Genomic DNA, 15,795 nt, shown 5'->3' on the forward strand with positions numbered 1-15,795 from the left:
TGAAAATTAACCATAGTAGATATTTATTCTACTTACAAAAATGAACATTTACATGTGTAATGTACATTGATATTCTCCCATAAAAAAGGCTAATTTACACAAACACAAATTGCTTATTATTTAACCCCAGATGCATGAATTGAAAAAATATCTATGTAATAGATATATAGTTAATAGGATACTTGCCAGGGGTAGGGGCATTTTAACCAATTAACCAGATTTGAGCGCATCTAGAGACTAAAAACTTAAAGGAGATGTCCATAATAATAAGAAAAATGGCTACTGTATTCCAAAAACAGCACCATGATATTGCATGATGAACGTGAGCCACAATACCAGACATAACCCATGGGCAAGGGCCGTGCTGTTTTTGGAAACAAGCGGACATGTTTATCTAATATTGGGTAACCCCTTTAAATTACATGTCTTTATCACTTTCCAAGTTAAGGTAATGATGAAAAATTGGCCTCCAAGCTTATTGTCAACTTTCCGGGGACACTTCATGTACAATCCTTGCATTTAATCTTCTATATAGCAGCATTTTGTATATAATGAGAGAACCGTAGAGCATTTAATAATGCACGTTAGACATCTAAACTCAGTCTTTTTTTTTAACAAACTATTCCATTGTGTATGAACAAATAAATTTTCCTGGTGTTTCCTTACAGGATGCTATGAATCTTACATGTAATGCAGTTACATGTATCTACCGGTACATGCCTATACTCAGTGCAGGGCTCCCTTCCTTAAAGCCACTTAATTCTTAAAACAAAACTACAAATGTGTTATGAAACTGCTGGAGAACAGAAGTAGAAACTATCCGCTGATAGAATTACTTCGCAAATTGTCCAGCTGAAGGGGTAGAAGACAAACACATAAAAAAGTTGTGGTTATAAGAAGAGAGTGATACGAGACATGATGTGGTTCTTCCGGTAGCTATAGACCAGTGTGTGTGACAGAAGCTCTCCCCCCTCTAAATGGGGGGGGGGGGGGGGGGGGGGTTATATAATATATATATAAAACAAAGCTATGTATATACATATGTACATGAATAGTCCCATGTCTCGCCCTTTAAAAAAGTCCATCATGTGTGGCTTGAGGGCGTGGGCTCATTTGTCGTGCTTTTGGAAGAGTCTTTTGATCTATCAGATTTAGAGTCTTTGTTGTCGTTGCTTTTGCTGCGGACAGAGCGATCTCGTCCTCGGTCTCTGTCCCGCTCTTTTGTTCTGTCCCGCTCTCTCTCTCGCTCACGGTCTCGGTCCTTCTCCCGGTCTCTATCACGATCCCTACTTCGAGACCTGTTCCTGTCCCTACTCCTTGATCGATCTCTTCGTCTATATAAATCTCTCTCTCTGTCTCTGTACCTGTCCCTATCTCGATCTCTGTCCCTCTCCCGTTCCCTCTCTCTGTCTTTATCTCTGTCACTGTCTCTATCCCGATCTCGTTCTCTGTCTCGCTCACGCTCTCTAACTCTGTCTCTTCCTCTGTCCCGTTCTCTATTTCTGTCTCTTTCCCTGTTTCTATCCCATTCCCTCTTCTCGGAGTCCTTGTCTCCATCCCTATTTTTCTCCCAATCTCGATCTGACTCTCTTATTCGTGGTTGATCAAAATCACGGTTTCTTTCAAAATTTCTGTCTCTGTTCCAGTTTCTACTGCGGTCTCTGTCCCGTTGTGCGTCATTTTCTCTTTCTCTTCGTCTCTCGTCAAACCCCTGATTTAATGCATTATCAGATGGTTCTGATTCATTAGGTCCCTCAAAATGACGAGGCCTTCCCTCAAAACTGCGGTGATCTTTATTCTGTCTGAAGCTGTTAGATCCCCAGTGATCTGGATCTTGCCTATGCTCAGTAAAATCTTGATGGGAATCTGGGCCTGGCTTGTCCCAGTTTTCACTTCTGGATGGAGGATGTAGGTTCGGGAGTTCAAGCAGAGGACGGGGTCTCATTTGTTGGGGTTGCTCTGCAAATCTGGAAGGTGCTGGTCCCCGTTGTCCACTATATGGGCCGGGAACAGAAACTCTCTGATTGGAAAATGAGGTTGGTGAGCTGTTATTGGGATCATCCAACAGATGAGGTGAATGGACTCTGGGCCCAGAATAACTACTTGAGCCACACAAGTCTTCAAATTCATTGGGATATTGTCCTCGTGGGGGGAGCAGTGAGGATGTAGGCTCTCCAAAGGATGGCTGAATCTGTGTCCCTCTTGGAGGTCTAGATGGACCATCAAATTGTACTCGTCCTCCTATGAATGGAGGTGGTGCAGGTCCTCTAGGACCATCAAATCTTAGAGGCCCGTCATATCTAGGCGGTCCATCACACCTCAGAGGTGCATTATCTGTACCACCAAATTGAGAATTTTCAAATTCTAAGTGTGGACTGTTTGATCTGCCAAAACTAGGAGGGGAATGTACTTTTTGAATGGGAAAAGGATTAAGGGGTACTCTATCTCTAAAGGGATGGGGGAGTGGATGACTGAAGTGTTCAGGCATAGCAGACCCAAGTCCTTTTTGCTCAAGGCTTTGTTCTGATGAAATGCCACCATATTCTTCTAAATTAGCTGGAAAATTGTCTTGTTCACCAAACCGTGGTGGGATGTCATGTTGTGGTGGCCCTATTAATGGATTATTAGCAAGAGGCAGATGTCTAATATCTCCCTCCTCTCGAAAGGAAGCTGGTTGGCTGTGTGCAAAAATTATTTCCCTTGAAGCCTCAAAGTGGTCAGGCAGATTTCCTTGAGATTTCATAGCCCAATTTGGTTCTTGTGTTGAAGTAAATGACATGTTCTGAATTAATGGCGGAACACCTTCAGGTGTTGGTAGTAGGACTTTACGTGGGGGTTTAGGTATACCTATAAAACTTTCATGTCTAATATCTGCATTGTGTACGGTATGCCAAGGTTCATCATCTCGCATAAAGTCTTTCTGAACACTATCAGGGATGATTTCACTTGTTTGCTTAGTGATGTCCATACTAAGTAAAGGCTTTACATCTTCCTCCATGCTGGAAAATGACTTTACCACAGGGATAGACATACTATGGTCAGATGAAAACTGTTCAATTTCCTTCTCACTTGACAGCTGTTTGCCAGGAACATCTCCAATCTCTGAATGCACAAGTTTTGTTGCCGCTTGTCGAGGATCCCTCGCTTGCCTAGGATCTCTGCCAGTAGCAATGAGCAGTTCTGAAGTCACACTCAAGGTAGACTTAGTTGTACCCAATTCCCGCTGGAAGAATTCATTCTTTGCTATAGAAGATTTTGGGGGAGGTGACATCAATGCATCAGAGACTGAGAAATGAGCCATAGATACACCTACAGCCGCTCTTTGCTGCCTAAGCGCTTCTTCCTGTTCTTCAAGTTGTCTTTTTTGCTCCTCTATCTGCTTGTTCAGTTCCTCCAACATTTTTTGCTGTTCTAAGAGTGTGGAAGAATCAGGAACATTGCTTAAAAACTCTTCTCCTACCTCCTCAGGCTTGAGTTTACTTGCTGCATTCATCCTATTGGGTAAATCTTCAACTGGAACTTTGGCTTCTTCTAAGATTGTTTCATCCTCTGGATCATATGCCTCGTCATCATATAAGTTTTCACAAGGCTGTTCTGGTTCGTAGGGCATTTCATTAGTGTCATCAGTTACTGAAGTATTAAATGCCTTTTCTGGATCATACTCCTCTTCTGGATCATAGGGCCTCTCATTATCTTCTTCTTCTAAAGCTTTTTCCTTTATTATCTGACCAAACTGCTGCACAATGGGGTCCACAAACCCTCTCTCCACTTCAGGTTCTACAGTAGAGGTGGTAGAAGTAACAGCAGTAGAACTTGATGTTTCAGGGTTCTTATCAGATGCTTTTCCAAAGAGTGTCTTTAAAATGTGTTCCAGTGGGGTGGCAGTCTTGGACATAGACACAGATGATTCAGCTGCTGGTGGTGGAGAGTTGCGGGCAGTGTTGGCTGCAGAGATGGTTTCGGATTTAGAAGCTGGCAGTGGAAGGGAAGAAGGAGCCACCTTAGCAACAGATTCTGCAAGAGGTGGTGGAGATCCTGGTGGTGTAGTACTCTGAATGACATCACTTGGGTATGGCTGGTATTTCTGAGGCTTCTTTTCTGTTTGAGATAGGATTGGAGTTTTTGCAAAATTTAAGATATCCATTTCTTCCTGGGTAGGAGCTTTTATTCGCTTTTCTTCTGCTTTATCTGGTTCACCCAGAACTGGACGCTTGTTTCTCTGACAAATGACCAATCCCAGGATTAAGTTTGGGCGTGTTGATTCAAGGCCTACAAACCAAAGACAAGAGAAGAAATTACATAAAAGAAGTATTTTTCCAAGGTGCTTGTTGTATTATGCACAAAAACACGGTCTTCTGCACACATTTTGCATCATCACTAGTCTAGGTAGTGTCTACAGTTGTCCAAGGCATCCCCTTGGGGTAATCTTCGTAAAGGAAAAAAAAGGTCTGTGGAGCAATACTAAAACAGCTGTTCTAATGTCATCATATCATTTTCAGGTGCTCATTCTCAGCTACACAACATTTTGCTGGAGACTCAGATGTTCCATGCTTCTCAGAAATGGGACTGGATTATGGGTACAGAAGTTAGTGAAATGTGACAATGAAAAAGAAAGATTTGTTGTATATATTACTGCAACTAAAAATCTGTTCCATACATGTAAATTGGCTTGTTTTGGCATCTATTTCATGTATTTCTCCAAGCCGCATATTGATGAGTGGAAGAGTCGCAGGAATTTTTGCAAATATGCCGTGTGTGCATGTACTCTTACAAGAGCTGTGGTAAGAATATATGAAGTATATGATACATAGGGTTATAGGAATGGTTTGGGTTTCATTGGCATCCATAGTGAATGTAAAGAAGGCTACACTGACTACATGTGGCTAGCTAGTGGAAACCTGCTATGGGTATACAGTGCTCCTGTGTATATATAAAAAAAAAAAAAAAAGGCCTTCAATATATATTATATACATAGAATTTTTTTCCCTAATGATCCTGTTTGTTCCAGCTTATCTCATAGTACAAAAAGCCCTGTGGTAATGGCATGGCAATATATTGTTCCTTTAATTCTTTAGGTTTGTTGAATATGTATATTTAGCTTTCTAGGCAATGATTGTGGTATTCTCAGATTTGTGGTTCTATAGGCTGATTTGACCTTTAGAATCTAGTGCAAGTTGAATCTTCTAAGTCGTTTCTGTTGAGGAACTAATCCTAACATTGGCATTGTAAGCAGGCTCTTTAATAGGACCCACATAATAAGGATCCTTTTATGCTTGTTTATTGGCTGATCGTATCTTTTGTAAAGCACACCGCTAGTTTGCCTCACATGTGAACAGGAACGTACAGCTGACTATAATGAATCAGCCACATGAACAATCCAGAGATCATTCCTGTGGCCCGGCTGTTTGATTGATCGAGTCTTAGCAAACGAAAGCCAATCACGGTGACCGATGCTCACAAGCTGCTTTCATTAGGTTGTCGATTTAGACTTGTGTGTCTGCAAGTGTATTGAATGTTTTGAGGTTAACCAGACAATGACCACATTTTACAAAAATTGTTTATTTTTTATTTATTTTTTTAACAAGACAAGAGACTTCAAAAAGCAGCACATTCCTGGTCACACGTATTAACAGCAAAACCGGTTCAATACTTACCTCAACTTTTCATCTAAATGACATCACACTGGTAAAAGTGATTTAAGCACAAGCTTCTTACCTGGTCCCTCAAAGGGCAAGAGTTTTGATGGAATTGGGTCCTTTGCACTTAGTGGAATGAGATAAAGGTCCTTGACGTGTCTGTTGTTGTTGGCGACGACCCCGAAACGACCGCGGCTGCTAAAGTATGAGTAGAGAGATATGTATGCCACCTCTTCCTCTTCTGTGGCAGGGTGGAAACGGATCAAGGACAGTTCCTGGAAACCAAGAATACAATACTTGTAAGATAGTGGTAAGAAAAACTCCTTTGACTGACAAAAATTGAATGGGATGATGCCAGGTTATTGGATATATTGAATTGATCAATAGTCACAAAAACATAAGGGCGTGTAATTCCCACATTACATTGGAGTTTTGTACGGTAAACAAATGTTCGATTATCAGATTTTTGGATGATTCTATTAAAGGAATTTTTTAACACAAATTTTTATAACAGCAAGCTTACCTTTGACAAAGACGACTTAAGTTTGCCCACATAATCCCACACAGTCTTTGGAGAGATTCTACCACCAATATGGATGGTGTCTGGCAAGTCCTACATGACACACAGATATATAAGCATCAAATACCAATACACAAAAGGTTTACTAAAAGACCATTTTAAAGAGAAAGGAGACTGGACACAAACCTCATTCAGATACTCGACTGAGCCGGAGACTGGATATGCCTTGGTGACAAATTTGGCCACAGACTGCATGTTTATAAATCCTTTCCATATTGGACTCAGACGCGAGAGGAAAAGGGACGTATCTCCATCCTTAGATGACCGGATATCTGGAAAACTGTAAAGATGTAACCATAAAAAGAGGTTAGCAAGCAGATTCACATATACTTATATTACAATATTATATTAACAGTGATAGGCCAATAGGGATTAAATATGGTCACAATTTCACATACATTTTGGCCACAAGAAGGTATTTTAAAAAGCAATGAGGGCAGCTGAATAGCTCCCAGAATCTGTTCATGTTATATATAACCTTGCAATGTTTCCTATAAATGTGTGCATCTTCTTTCCAACCACCAATCATTTATTCCTAAACATCTAATCTTGAAGAGCTGCTATGCATATATTACTGTCCAACCACTGACTATGTGTAATGTTGTTATATAACAGACTTAGGTTGCAATATGATGTTGTAAGTCTTCTTGTTAAGTAGCAATAGTATTGCATCACATTATCTAAACACCAGAAAGAGGCAAAGCAATCCGAGTTAATGTGGAAAAATGCAGATCCCTTCAATCATGGGGGGTAATATAAAGATTCATAAGGGTGTGTTGTAGCATGGTGCAATATAGAGTGAAATTAGATGGATGATCAGTCCAAGTTAAAGGGGTTATCCAGCGCTACAAAAACATGGCCACTTATCCCCCTACTGTTGTCTCCAGTTCAGGTGCGGTTTGCAATTAAGCTCCATTTACTTCAATGGAACAGAGTTTCAAAACCCCACCCAAACTGGAGACAACAGTAGGGGGAAAGTGGCCATGTTTTTGTAGCGCTGGATAACCCCTTTGAAGGGGTTATCCAGTGCTACAAAAACATGGCTACATTCTTTCAGAGACAACATGACTCTTGTCTCCAGTTCAGGTGCGATTTGCAATTAAGTTCCATTCACTTCAATGGAACTGAGCAGCAAAACCCCACCCAAGCTGGAGACAAGAGTGGGGCTGTCTCTGGAAGAAAGTGGCCATATTTTTGTAGCGCTGGATAACCCCTTTAAACACTTCATATGTGCACTGTAGTCACCAATGTGTTTCCTATCCTTTACTCCTCAGGCTGTAGGGTTTCATCCTTTCACTTCAATGTAGGTTAGCTTTTATGTAGAAGTGGTTTTCTCATGAAGGACATGGGTGATGTGCATGACATGGACTTATATCTTGCCAGAGGACATATGCTCTTGAGAATAGGTGATCATGGTTGATCCACTGCGGTTTGATAAGGAATGTACAGACCAGTTTTTGGCAGGAAATTTTCACATCCTGCATGGACTAAATCTACAGACGTTTTTGGAAGCAGCTTAAGGCGGACACCACATTGCAACTTAACGTCACCGACTGGCATACTGCAGCCGTATACACTCTGTGGTTCTATTAAATGGATGTTTGGCTCAGTAACACCACAGGAGGTCCAGGTGCTGCAGCTATCAGCTTTTAGGCTGCACCTGAAGCCATGTGGCTGTTTTCCACGTGTTCATAATTTTAGGTCTGTACTTTTCCTATTAAGCATGGGAAAGGGTTCCAGGGAAGAAGGACATATTTGCAATAAAGTCTGTGTAAAATAACAACACTCTTCTGGGCACATCAATGGCAGATTTGGTGTTGGCTGTGCCATGCCACAGCACTGAAGTACACACATAGATGTTTACCCTATGTACACCTTATGTAAAATACCACTGTATGTGTTATATGTGATACTCTATTGCCTAATAAGGAGTATGCCAGCTGAAGACATGCACTGTATATGTTCCATAAGCGTTTCTGGACTACGCACTTGACGTTTGGAGAAGAGGATAAATATCTGATGTCGGATGTTGTCGGCTTCATCAGAATTGACTTGGGAGCGGTGATGACAGGAGGAGGTTGAGGCTGTGCTGGCAGGTCCTCGTCTCGAATAGATTTGGAGTTTTCGTTCAGGGCAGCAGCCACTGCAGAAGGAGGGGGCCGGTTGATTGCTCTTCTGGGGTCTCTACCTGATAAAGTGACTGTGGTTGTAGGGATAGAGGGGGGCGGTGGATTAGGTAATATTGGCTCAGGGTGTGTGGGGGAAGGGATTTTCTCTGGGACAGGTTCAGGGACAGTATCATCTTCAGTAGTATCCATGGGTGTCTCAGGTTCTTCATCTGGGGGTGGAGGTGGCTCATCTACAATCGCTGGTTCTGGTTTTATTTCAACTTTCTTCACCACAGTTGAGGAAGTGGTTTTCGGACGCTTATTAGGAGGCTCATCATCTGCCGACATCTGACCTGTAGAGCAAGAAAGAAGGTAATCAAGTCTCCTCCTAAACCACAATACCGACCTCTGCTGTATGATCTTACAAAATCAGCTTTCTGTATTTGTACTTCTTTGTTAGGGCTAGAGATTAAAGAGAAAAAGCTTTTTACCTGTACATATTTTACAATTCAGATCAAACAGATGGGCACGGTGCTGGCTCGTAGTGTCATTGAGCATGCTAGTAAATACGTCTGGCAGAGCCGAGCTACTCTTCTCTGGAACTCGAACAGATTCTTGCTGTTCCTAAAACAAACAAGATACATTACAACTAAGGACATTCATTTTGTGACTATTCTGGGTTAAGCTATTGTCACAGGAAAGGTTTTATTACCCATCCTATAAAATCTACATGCCCTAAATAGCTAGTGAGGCTTAATAAATTTCATTTAAATCTATTACCCACCGTATCGGTATCTGACATAGGAGGAGATTCCTCCATATCAATAGTATTCCTGGGAGATAGTTTATTTTGCCCAAGAGACTTCAGAATCACATTCTTTCGGAAAGAAAGTGGGGGAAAAAAAAAAAAAGAGAATTAGACATGGCAGAGCAAAAACTAAAAACAACCCCCCGCCCAAAAAGCAAAAAAAAAAAAACAACCCAAAAACTATACTATCACTAGCTATACAGGGTTGCCATTTAGAAAACCATATATTTTTTTTTTAAATATAATCCATCTTATTATTCCCATCTTTCCAAGAATACACACATTTCTAGGCATATTAACACGTAAAAAATAATTTACACCTCAGTTATGTGCAACTTGCAGGCCCTCCAGATGTTGCAAAACTTCAATTACCCTCATGCTTGGACAGTCAAATGGTGTACAGGCATGGTGGGAACAGCTTTGGAACAGCTAAAGGGCCACAGGTCATGCACCACTGTTCTGTACTAAACAAAGAGCGTCATCTTTAAACTTGAAAGCAGGTAGGCTCTATTGTATTAACATAATGCACTAACATTTTGAGGTTAAAAATGCTAATATACGTACAGATTTAGAGCCAGCTTCTTTCCAGGAAGAGATCTTCTTTGATACGAGGTCTTCAGGCTTTAGACGCACCAATTTAGTCAATGGGATTTGCTCACGAAGGACTCTGCGGAACAGTCCCTGGAAATAAAGCATGTTCTCTAGTTAATAACACAAATGCAAGACATTTACATGAAGACTACACATCAGGCATCCTACACATTATAGTATTCTGACATTTTTCGACTAATCTGCATAATTAGCATATTTGACCAGATGACAGCATGCTTATAGTGATAACTGAAAACAATACATATAGAAAACATGATATAAAATGACTGATGTTTTACCTGATTTTTGGGATCTTTGAGGCTTAACATCAGGTTTCGGTACTTGCTTTTATAGCGGTTATCCGTATCCTTAAAGAGGTTAAATATCTCCTTCTCAATGCTTATTGCAATCCTAGCAACTTCATTTTCTGACATCACCAAGTCATCGCTGTCATTCATCCTGTGTAGGGGGAAAATAAAATTGTGTTTCTTGTGATGTTTATGCTGCATTATTATAGTAGGCCTCTAACAGATGAGGGTATAACAACATATAGGCTCAGGCTGAAAAGGAATTACATATACTGCAATTGCGTAATTCACTTATTGCTGCAATGGCTCACCTAATGAGATGAGGAAAATTCATCAAATAAGTATTCAAAGAAGAATGTCGTGTGTGCATTTTTGTGTCACCATTATGGGTGCAGGTTCTAGCCTGATTCTGGGTCTCACTACCTAAACTGACAGCTATCAATCTGGTTCCTGAGAAATCTAGTCAGGCCAGGTCTTTTGCATTGAATACACTTGCATGAAACCAGCCCTGTAGGGAACAGGCCTGTATAGGATGCATCTGATTTTGGACTGAAAGGCCAAGTGGGTAACTTACCCTATACCTGTCCTGCTACCACTTGTACAGCTAAGTTTAGACATTGCACACAATTTCTGTGTGTAAAAATTAATTCTATTCATCCCTATAAGAATGGTTTTGTGGCCCCATTTAGCCAAAATAAAAAAGTTGCAGAAATCTGCTAGTGTGAACATACTCTACAAGGAAAGCAAATCAGATAGATCTGCTGTGCTATGCTATTTGCTAATGTTGGTTCACTTGCAAATAATGACATGGAAATTCTTCATCCAAAAGGGTTATCAAACAGGGAAGAAACAATGTCCTCCCCATTTTTAAACATAGGGGTTGTCTCCATATAACTATACAATACAGATTCTGTTACAAAAAATTACACTATAATCCTTGCCATCATTGTTTGGATCTATCCTTTATCATTTTCCTTGAAGAGGTGGTTCATATAAGCCTGAAGGCTATATATGTCTACAGCCAATTATCAACCATCTACTGTGTATGGGGCCTCCCTAATCTATTTCCTGAAATATGACATTTGAGAAGGGTTGTGCGAGAGAAGTGAGAGACGCTGCTGCCAGGACTCTTTCGATCTTCCCCCATTTCAGAACAAGCACTAAATGTATATATGAGGCAGTGTCTCAGCTGACAGCATAAGACTGGTGAAGAAATCCTCCCACACCTTTTCGAGAGAATCTCCCTCAGCGACCTTCGAATGTTCTGCCGCATCTGAACATTAGGACCCTTTTGTGATGAGTTGGATGTCATCTTGGCAGAGACGTTTGATGCTGGTGCAGAGTTTGCAGTGGATACGGAAGTGGAAGTTGCATTTGAAGGAGAGGCAGATGGCTTCTTGGGCACAGAATTGAAAGTGGTCTTCTTCACTGTGGCTCCTGAAGAGGACGATGGCTGAGTCTTTTTGGGAATTGGTGGTAATTTACTAATAGCAGAAGAACTGAGACTAAAACTAGGTTTGGGTTTAATAGATATTAAGGTCTTGCTACTGGTTGTAGCTGGTGTTGACGACTGCTTGATGGGAGCCAAGGGTGGTGAGATCTTCTTTAACATTGGAATTCTGGGTAAAGCAGAGATTGGCTTCATCACCATGGATGTAGGAGAAGGAGGTGGCTTCTTAGCAGGTGGTGCTGGAGTCTCCACTTTCTTCTCTGCTTCTTCTTCTTTCTCTGATGCTGAAAGCAAAAACAAAATAAATGTTAAAACTTGAATCAGTACTTCAAAGTTCTGTTAAATTAGACTGATGTTATGTGATGATGTCTTTCATGGAAAGTAAGTGTGTTTGGTGTAAGGAATAATCACTGCTGTAAAAGTAGCCAAAAACACTAAAGCCTGCAAACAAATAAAATTCATGGTTGCTGCAGTCCAACTAGTCCTTCACTGCATCATGCAACCTTAAAGGGGTTAGCGCGGCAACTTTCTTACAGAATCACCACCACTTTTGTCGTTAGTTTGGATGTGGTTTTGCAGCTCAGTTCCACTGAAGTGAAAGGAGCTAAAATGTAATACCACACACAACCTAGGGACAGAAGTGGTGCTGTTTTTGCAAGGAAGTACAGTAGCTGTGCTAAAAAAAATAAAAATAAAAAAATAAAAAAAAAATCCAGGATAACCCCTTTTGTCACATATTATATACAAGAACCTGAACCACACCTGATATACAGCACAGACCAATTTCAGGCTTTATTCACACTACTGCTGTGGCTAATGTTCTTAAAGAAAACACATATCCTAAGCTCTGAAAATGGTAGCCACCATGTAATACTACATGAATGACCAAAGTAGCTTCATCCAGCCATGTCTGAGGTACAAAAAAACGCACCTGTAGTTGCAATGAGACAATCCCTTTAACAGAACCCCAGCTCGAGAAAACTTCAGGCTTGATTCACACCTAATATTTGGTCAGTATCTGGTACTCATTCTAGTCAGTACTAGAATAAAAACAATAAAACCAAGAGTTGAAATGGCACAGAAAATGTTAAATTAAAAGACTTGCACTTTATGTGTTCCTTCCACTCCTGGTTTTGGCTCAAAATCTTTACAAAAATAAGGACAAATACTACGTGTGAATCCAGCTATAGCCAAACACGTATTTGGTGTTCTCCATGCAAACAGTGATTAGTATAATATTTTAGACACCTCAAAAAAATCAGAGTCTACACCTGTGATTTACTTAAAGAATTCCTGATTAAAAACATTTGACATGTCAGACAAAAGTTCTGATTGCTGGCTCAAAACAGATCAACCCATCTCTAGTTATCAACCAAAGTAACACTCAATAGCGTGCATCACATGCCAGCAGACTGTGATCTCTATGCAACTCTACTGGACAGCTGCATTAACTTATAATAGAGCCTGTCCAATTTAGCTGGATGGAAATCGAAGCAAGCCGGGAAATGAAGTAAACTACAGTGAGCTCCCCCTGGTGATCGCCAGAGATCATTCAAGTTCAGAACACTTAGGGCCCTATTACATGGAGCGATAATCTGCCAAATCAGCCCGATTCGGCAGATTATGACTCCATGTAAGACAATGATTAGCTGATAAAATCGATCATTGGCTTAGTCATCGTTTATTCAAATCTAAAAATCACAGAGAGCACATTGCTAAAGCCAAGCCATACAAAAGCCAAGGGACTGGACTCGAACACTCTCCTCTCTATTCCTCAAGTCTTGAAGGCTGTAACGCCTTCTTATTCCCTTTCCCATACCTGAACCAGTAAACTGAGCCCAAAGTAATGACAGGATGGGAGGGAAATGAGTAGCTGCAGCAGATCATGAGGTTGGGAACATCTTTTAAACTTTGTCCAGGATACACAAGGCATTTTTCTGTGTTATGGAAGCACAGCTAGCTATATGAAAGGTACCATACGTGTCCTTGACCTGAGGGTGCGTTTACACAGAGATTTATCTAAAGGATTTTTGAAGCCAAAGCCAGGAATGGATTTGAAAAAAAAAATCTAAGTCTTTCCGTTATGACCTCTTCTGTTTATAGTCTGTTCCTGGTATTGGCTTAAATCTGTCAGATAAATCTCTATGTAAAAGCACCCCAAGGGTACAAACACACACGGCATATACGCTGCTTATTTACTGCTGCGATACGCAGCAGATTAGATCTAAATAACTGAACACAGTATCAAATCTGCTGCGTATCTGCTGTGTGTGTTTGTACCCTTAGAGTGTCAATAGTTTGGAACGTAAGCAGCCAAATCACCTAAATGAATATTGTGTAGATTGGCTAGTTTACCTAGACATACACTGACTGGCCATAACATTAGAAACACCAAGAGGTGAAGGAATACTATGGATTATCTTGGGACAATGTTGTCAATTGGGATGGGATATATTAGAAGTGATCAGTCTTAAAAGTAGGAAAAACAGTCAAAGTATAAGGATCTTTGTGACTGACAAGGGCTGGATGGATAGTGATGCATCGACTACGGGATCAGATCATCTTTAATAGCAACTTTTCTTGTGGGGTATCCCCGGAATGAAGTGGTCAGTACTGACCAAAAATGTGGGGTGGGGGAGAAAACCAGGACAGGGTCACAAATATGTGTGGGGGAATTAAGTGTATTCTGTTTAGTCTCACAAATTGGAATGAATTTTGGCCAGGATACAGAAAGATGTCGTAACACAATGCGGTGCAGGTTGTTTTAAGGTTATGGTCACTAAGTTTATATTCACTGGGTCTCTATTGTGAGCATGACAACAAAAGTAGCCCATCTCAATGCCGAGGCAGACTACGGGTAGTGTGTTCAACAACCCCATGATGAACTTCAGAGGACCAGGTAGGGGTTTTACATCCTTTCCCAGGTGTAAATTTAGATATGCAAACTGCTGCTGGTGAGCCAAGCAATTAGCATTTGCCATGTATGTTAAAGGGGTTATCCAGCGCTACAAAAACATGGCCGATTTGCAAATAAAATATTTGCATATCGGCACTTCACGCCGAGTACGCCGGGTGGGGGTGGGGGGGGTGGGGGGCGGGGGGGTGGAGGGTGGCGCGGACTCAGATTTTGCGCGATTTATCATTTTTTTGGCGCAATGATACGCCGAAAACCTACTCCACCTTCCAGGTGGCGTAGGTTTTCAGCTGTGCGCACCAACGCGCATGGTCCGCGGTCCGCCTCTACATAAAACTCCGTAGGGCCGGAGATGTGGGGACATTTATAAGTCCGGCGTAAAAAACGCCAGACTTCATAAATGTCCCCCTATGAGTTTTAGGACATCACTAGGGATGGATGACAAGCCATACATCTCTGCAAAGGGACAAGTACCCATCTGTAGACAGTTGTTTAGGAGTAATTGCCCCTCTGAAGTACTTAATAGCAGGGTCCTGGCTAGGTATTGAGAAGCCTGGTGTGAGAGCTACTTTGCATATTCCCAGTTGTGCATAAATGGCCTGTAAGGTGGTGATGAGCACCACTATGTGGGCACCTGCTGCTTATTTCCATTATAAAATAAAAAAACTGCTCGACTTCCATGCAGTTTTCAAGTCTAAATGTATGCCTGTGCTGAAAGTGCCAACAATCCCAACCCAACCAAAATGTAACTCCGATTACATTTGCAACAGAGCTGATTTGGATTAAACAGTCATGTCTTCATCTGTCTGCCATATCTTCTCGGTGGGCTGCCAATTCCATGACGTAGATGAAGCCAATCTCTTAAAGCGCCTCCTTTAGTAACTACATGGACTCAGTCTCTATAAAATCCATGTGCAAAGTACAGGACATCCAATGGCTCATGAAACAGGTGATATAACTTGCATGACATCTTCATGACTTGCTTTACTGGAATAGATTTGTGGAAATGTCCATCATAAAGGTTGGCTACCTTAAGCCGTTCTAACAATTTTCACGTTTGTAATATGTTGCCCAAGTGAAGCATGGTTCCAATGTTCACCCACAATTTATATCATCACATGTGCAAGGCCTATGTGTAATTGTAACAAATAGATCAAAAGTATAGTGGCGAAAATCTATTCAACATGTAATATAGACACATGCACAGCCACTGTATGTAATTACAGAAACACACGCATGTATGCCTGAACATCTTAAGATACCACCCCACTCTCTATTCTCTATCGCTACAAATATCATGCCATCTGAGCAATACCCTACCGAGTAATAAGACCTGGTTTGTATTGAACTAGATGGTGTTCAGGTTGTCATTGTTCAAACACAAAGGTCGGAACTGGAAA

The 15,795-nt window shown here is 41.1% G+C and overlaps 1 protein-coding gene across 5 annotated transcripts in view; it reads right to left on the reverse strand.

Annotated features, from left to right (window-relative positions):
- Positions 1–15,795, reverse strand: part of DIDO1 (death inducer-obliterator 1) — a 55,145-nt gene continuing 39,350 nt past the window's right edge. For all 5 annotated transcript variants that reach the window (XM_069953659.1, XM_069953660.1, XM_069953657.1 and 2 more), the window contains 10 exons: positions 11,258–11,765; positions 10,023–10,182; positions 9,697–9,813; positions 9,109–9,201; positions 8,816–8,948; positions 8,206–8,677; positions 6,343–6,496; positions 6,160–6,249; positions 5,716–5,911; positions 1–4,269 (listed from right to left, as the gene is read on the reverse strand). In XM_069953659.1, coding sequence (XP_069809760.1) covers positions 1,085–4,269; positions 5,716–5,911; positions 6,160–6,249; positions 6,343–6,496; positions 8,206–8,677; positions 8,816–8,948; positions 9,109–9,201; positions 9,697–9,813; positions 10,023–10,182; positions 11,258–11,765 — 5,108 coding nt within the window. In that variant the 3' untranslated portion in view covers positions 1–1,084. The remainder of the gene's footprint in view (positions 4,270–5,715; positions 5,912–6,159; positions 6,250–6,342; positions 6,497–8,205; positions 8,678–8,815; positions 8,949–9,108; positions 9,202–9,696; positions 9,814–10,022; positions 10,183–11,257; positions 11,766–15,795) is intronic.

The sequence above is a fragment of the Dendropsophus ebraccatus genome, chromosome 14 (assembly GCF_027789765.1).
Source record: "Dendropsophus ebraccatus isolate aDenEbr1 chromosome 14, aDenEbr1.pat, whole genome shotgun sequence".
Classification (NCBI taxonomy): Eukaryota; Metazoa; Chordata; class Amphibia; order Anura; family Hylidae; genus Dendropsophus; species Dendropsophus ebraccatus.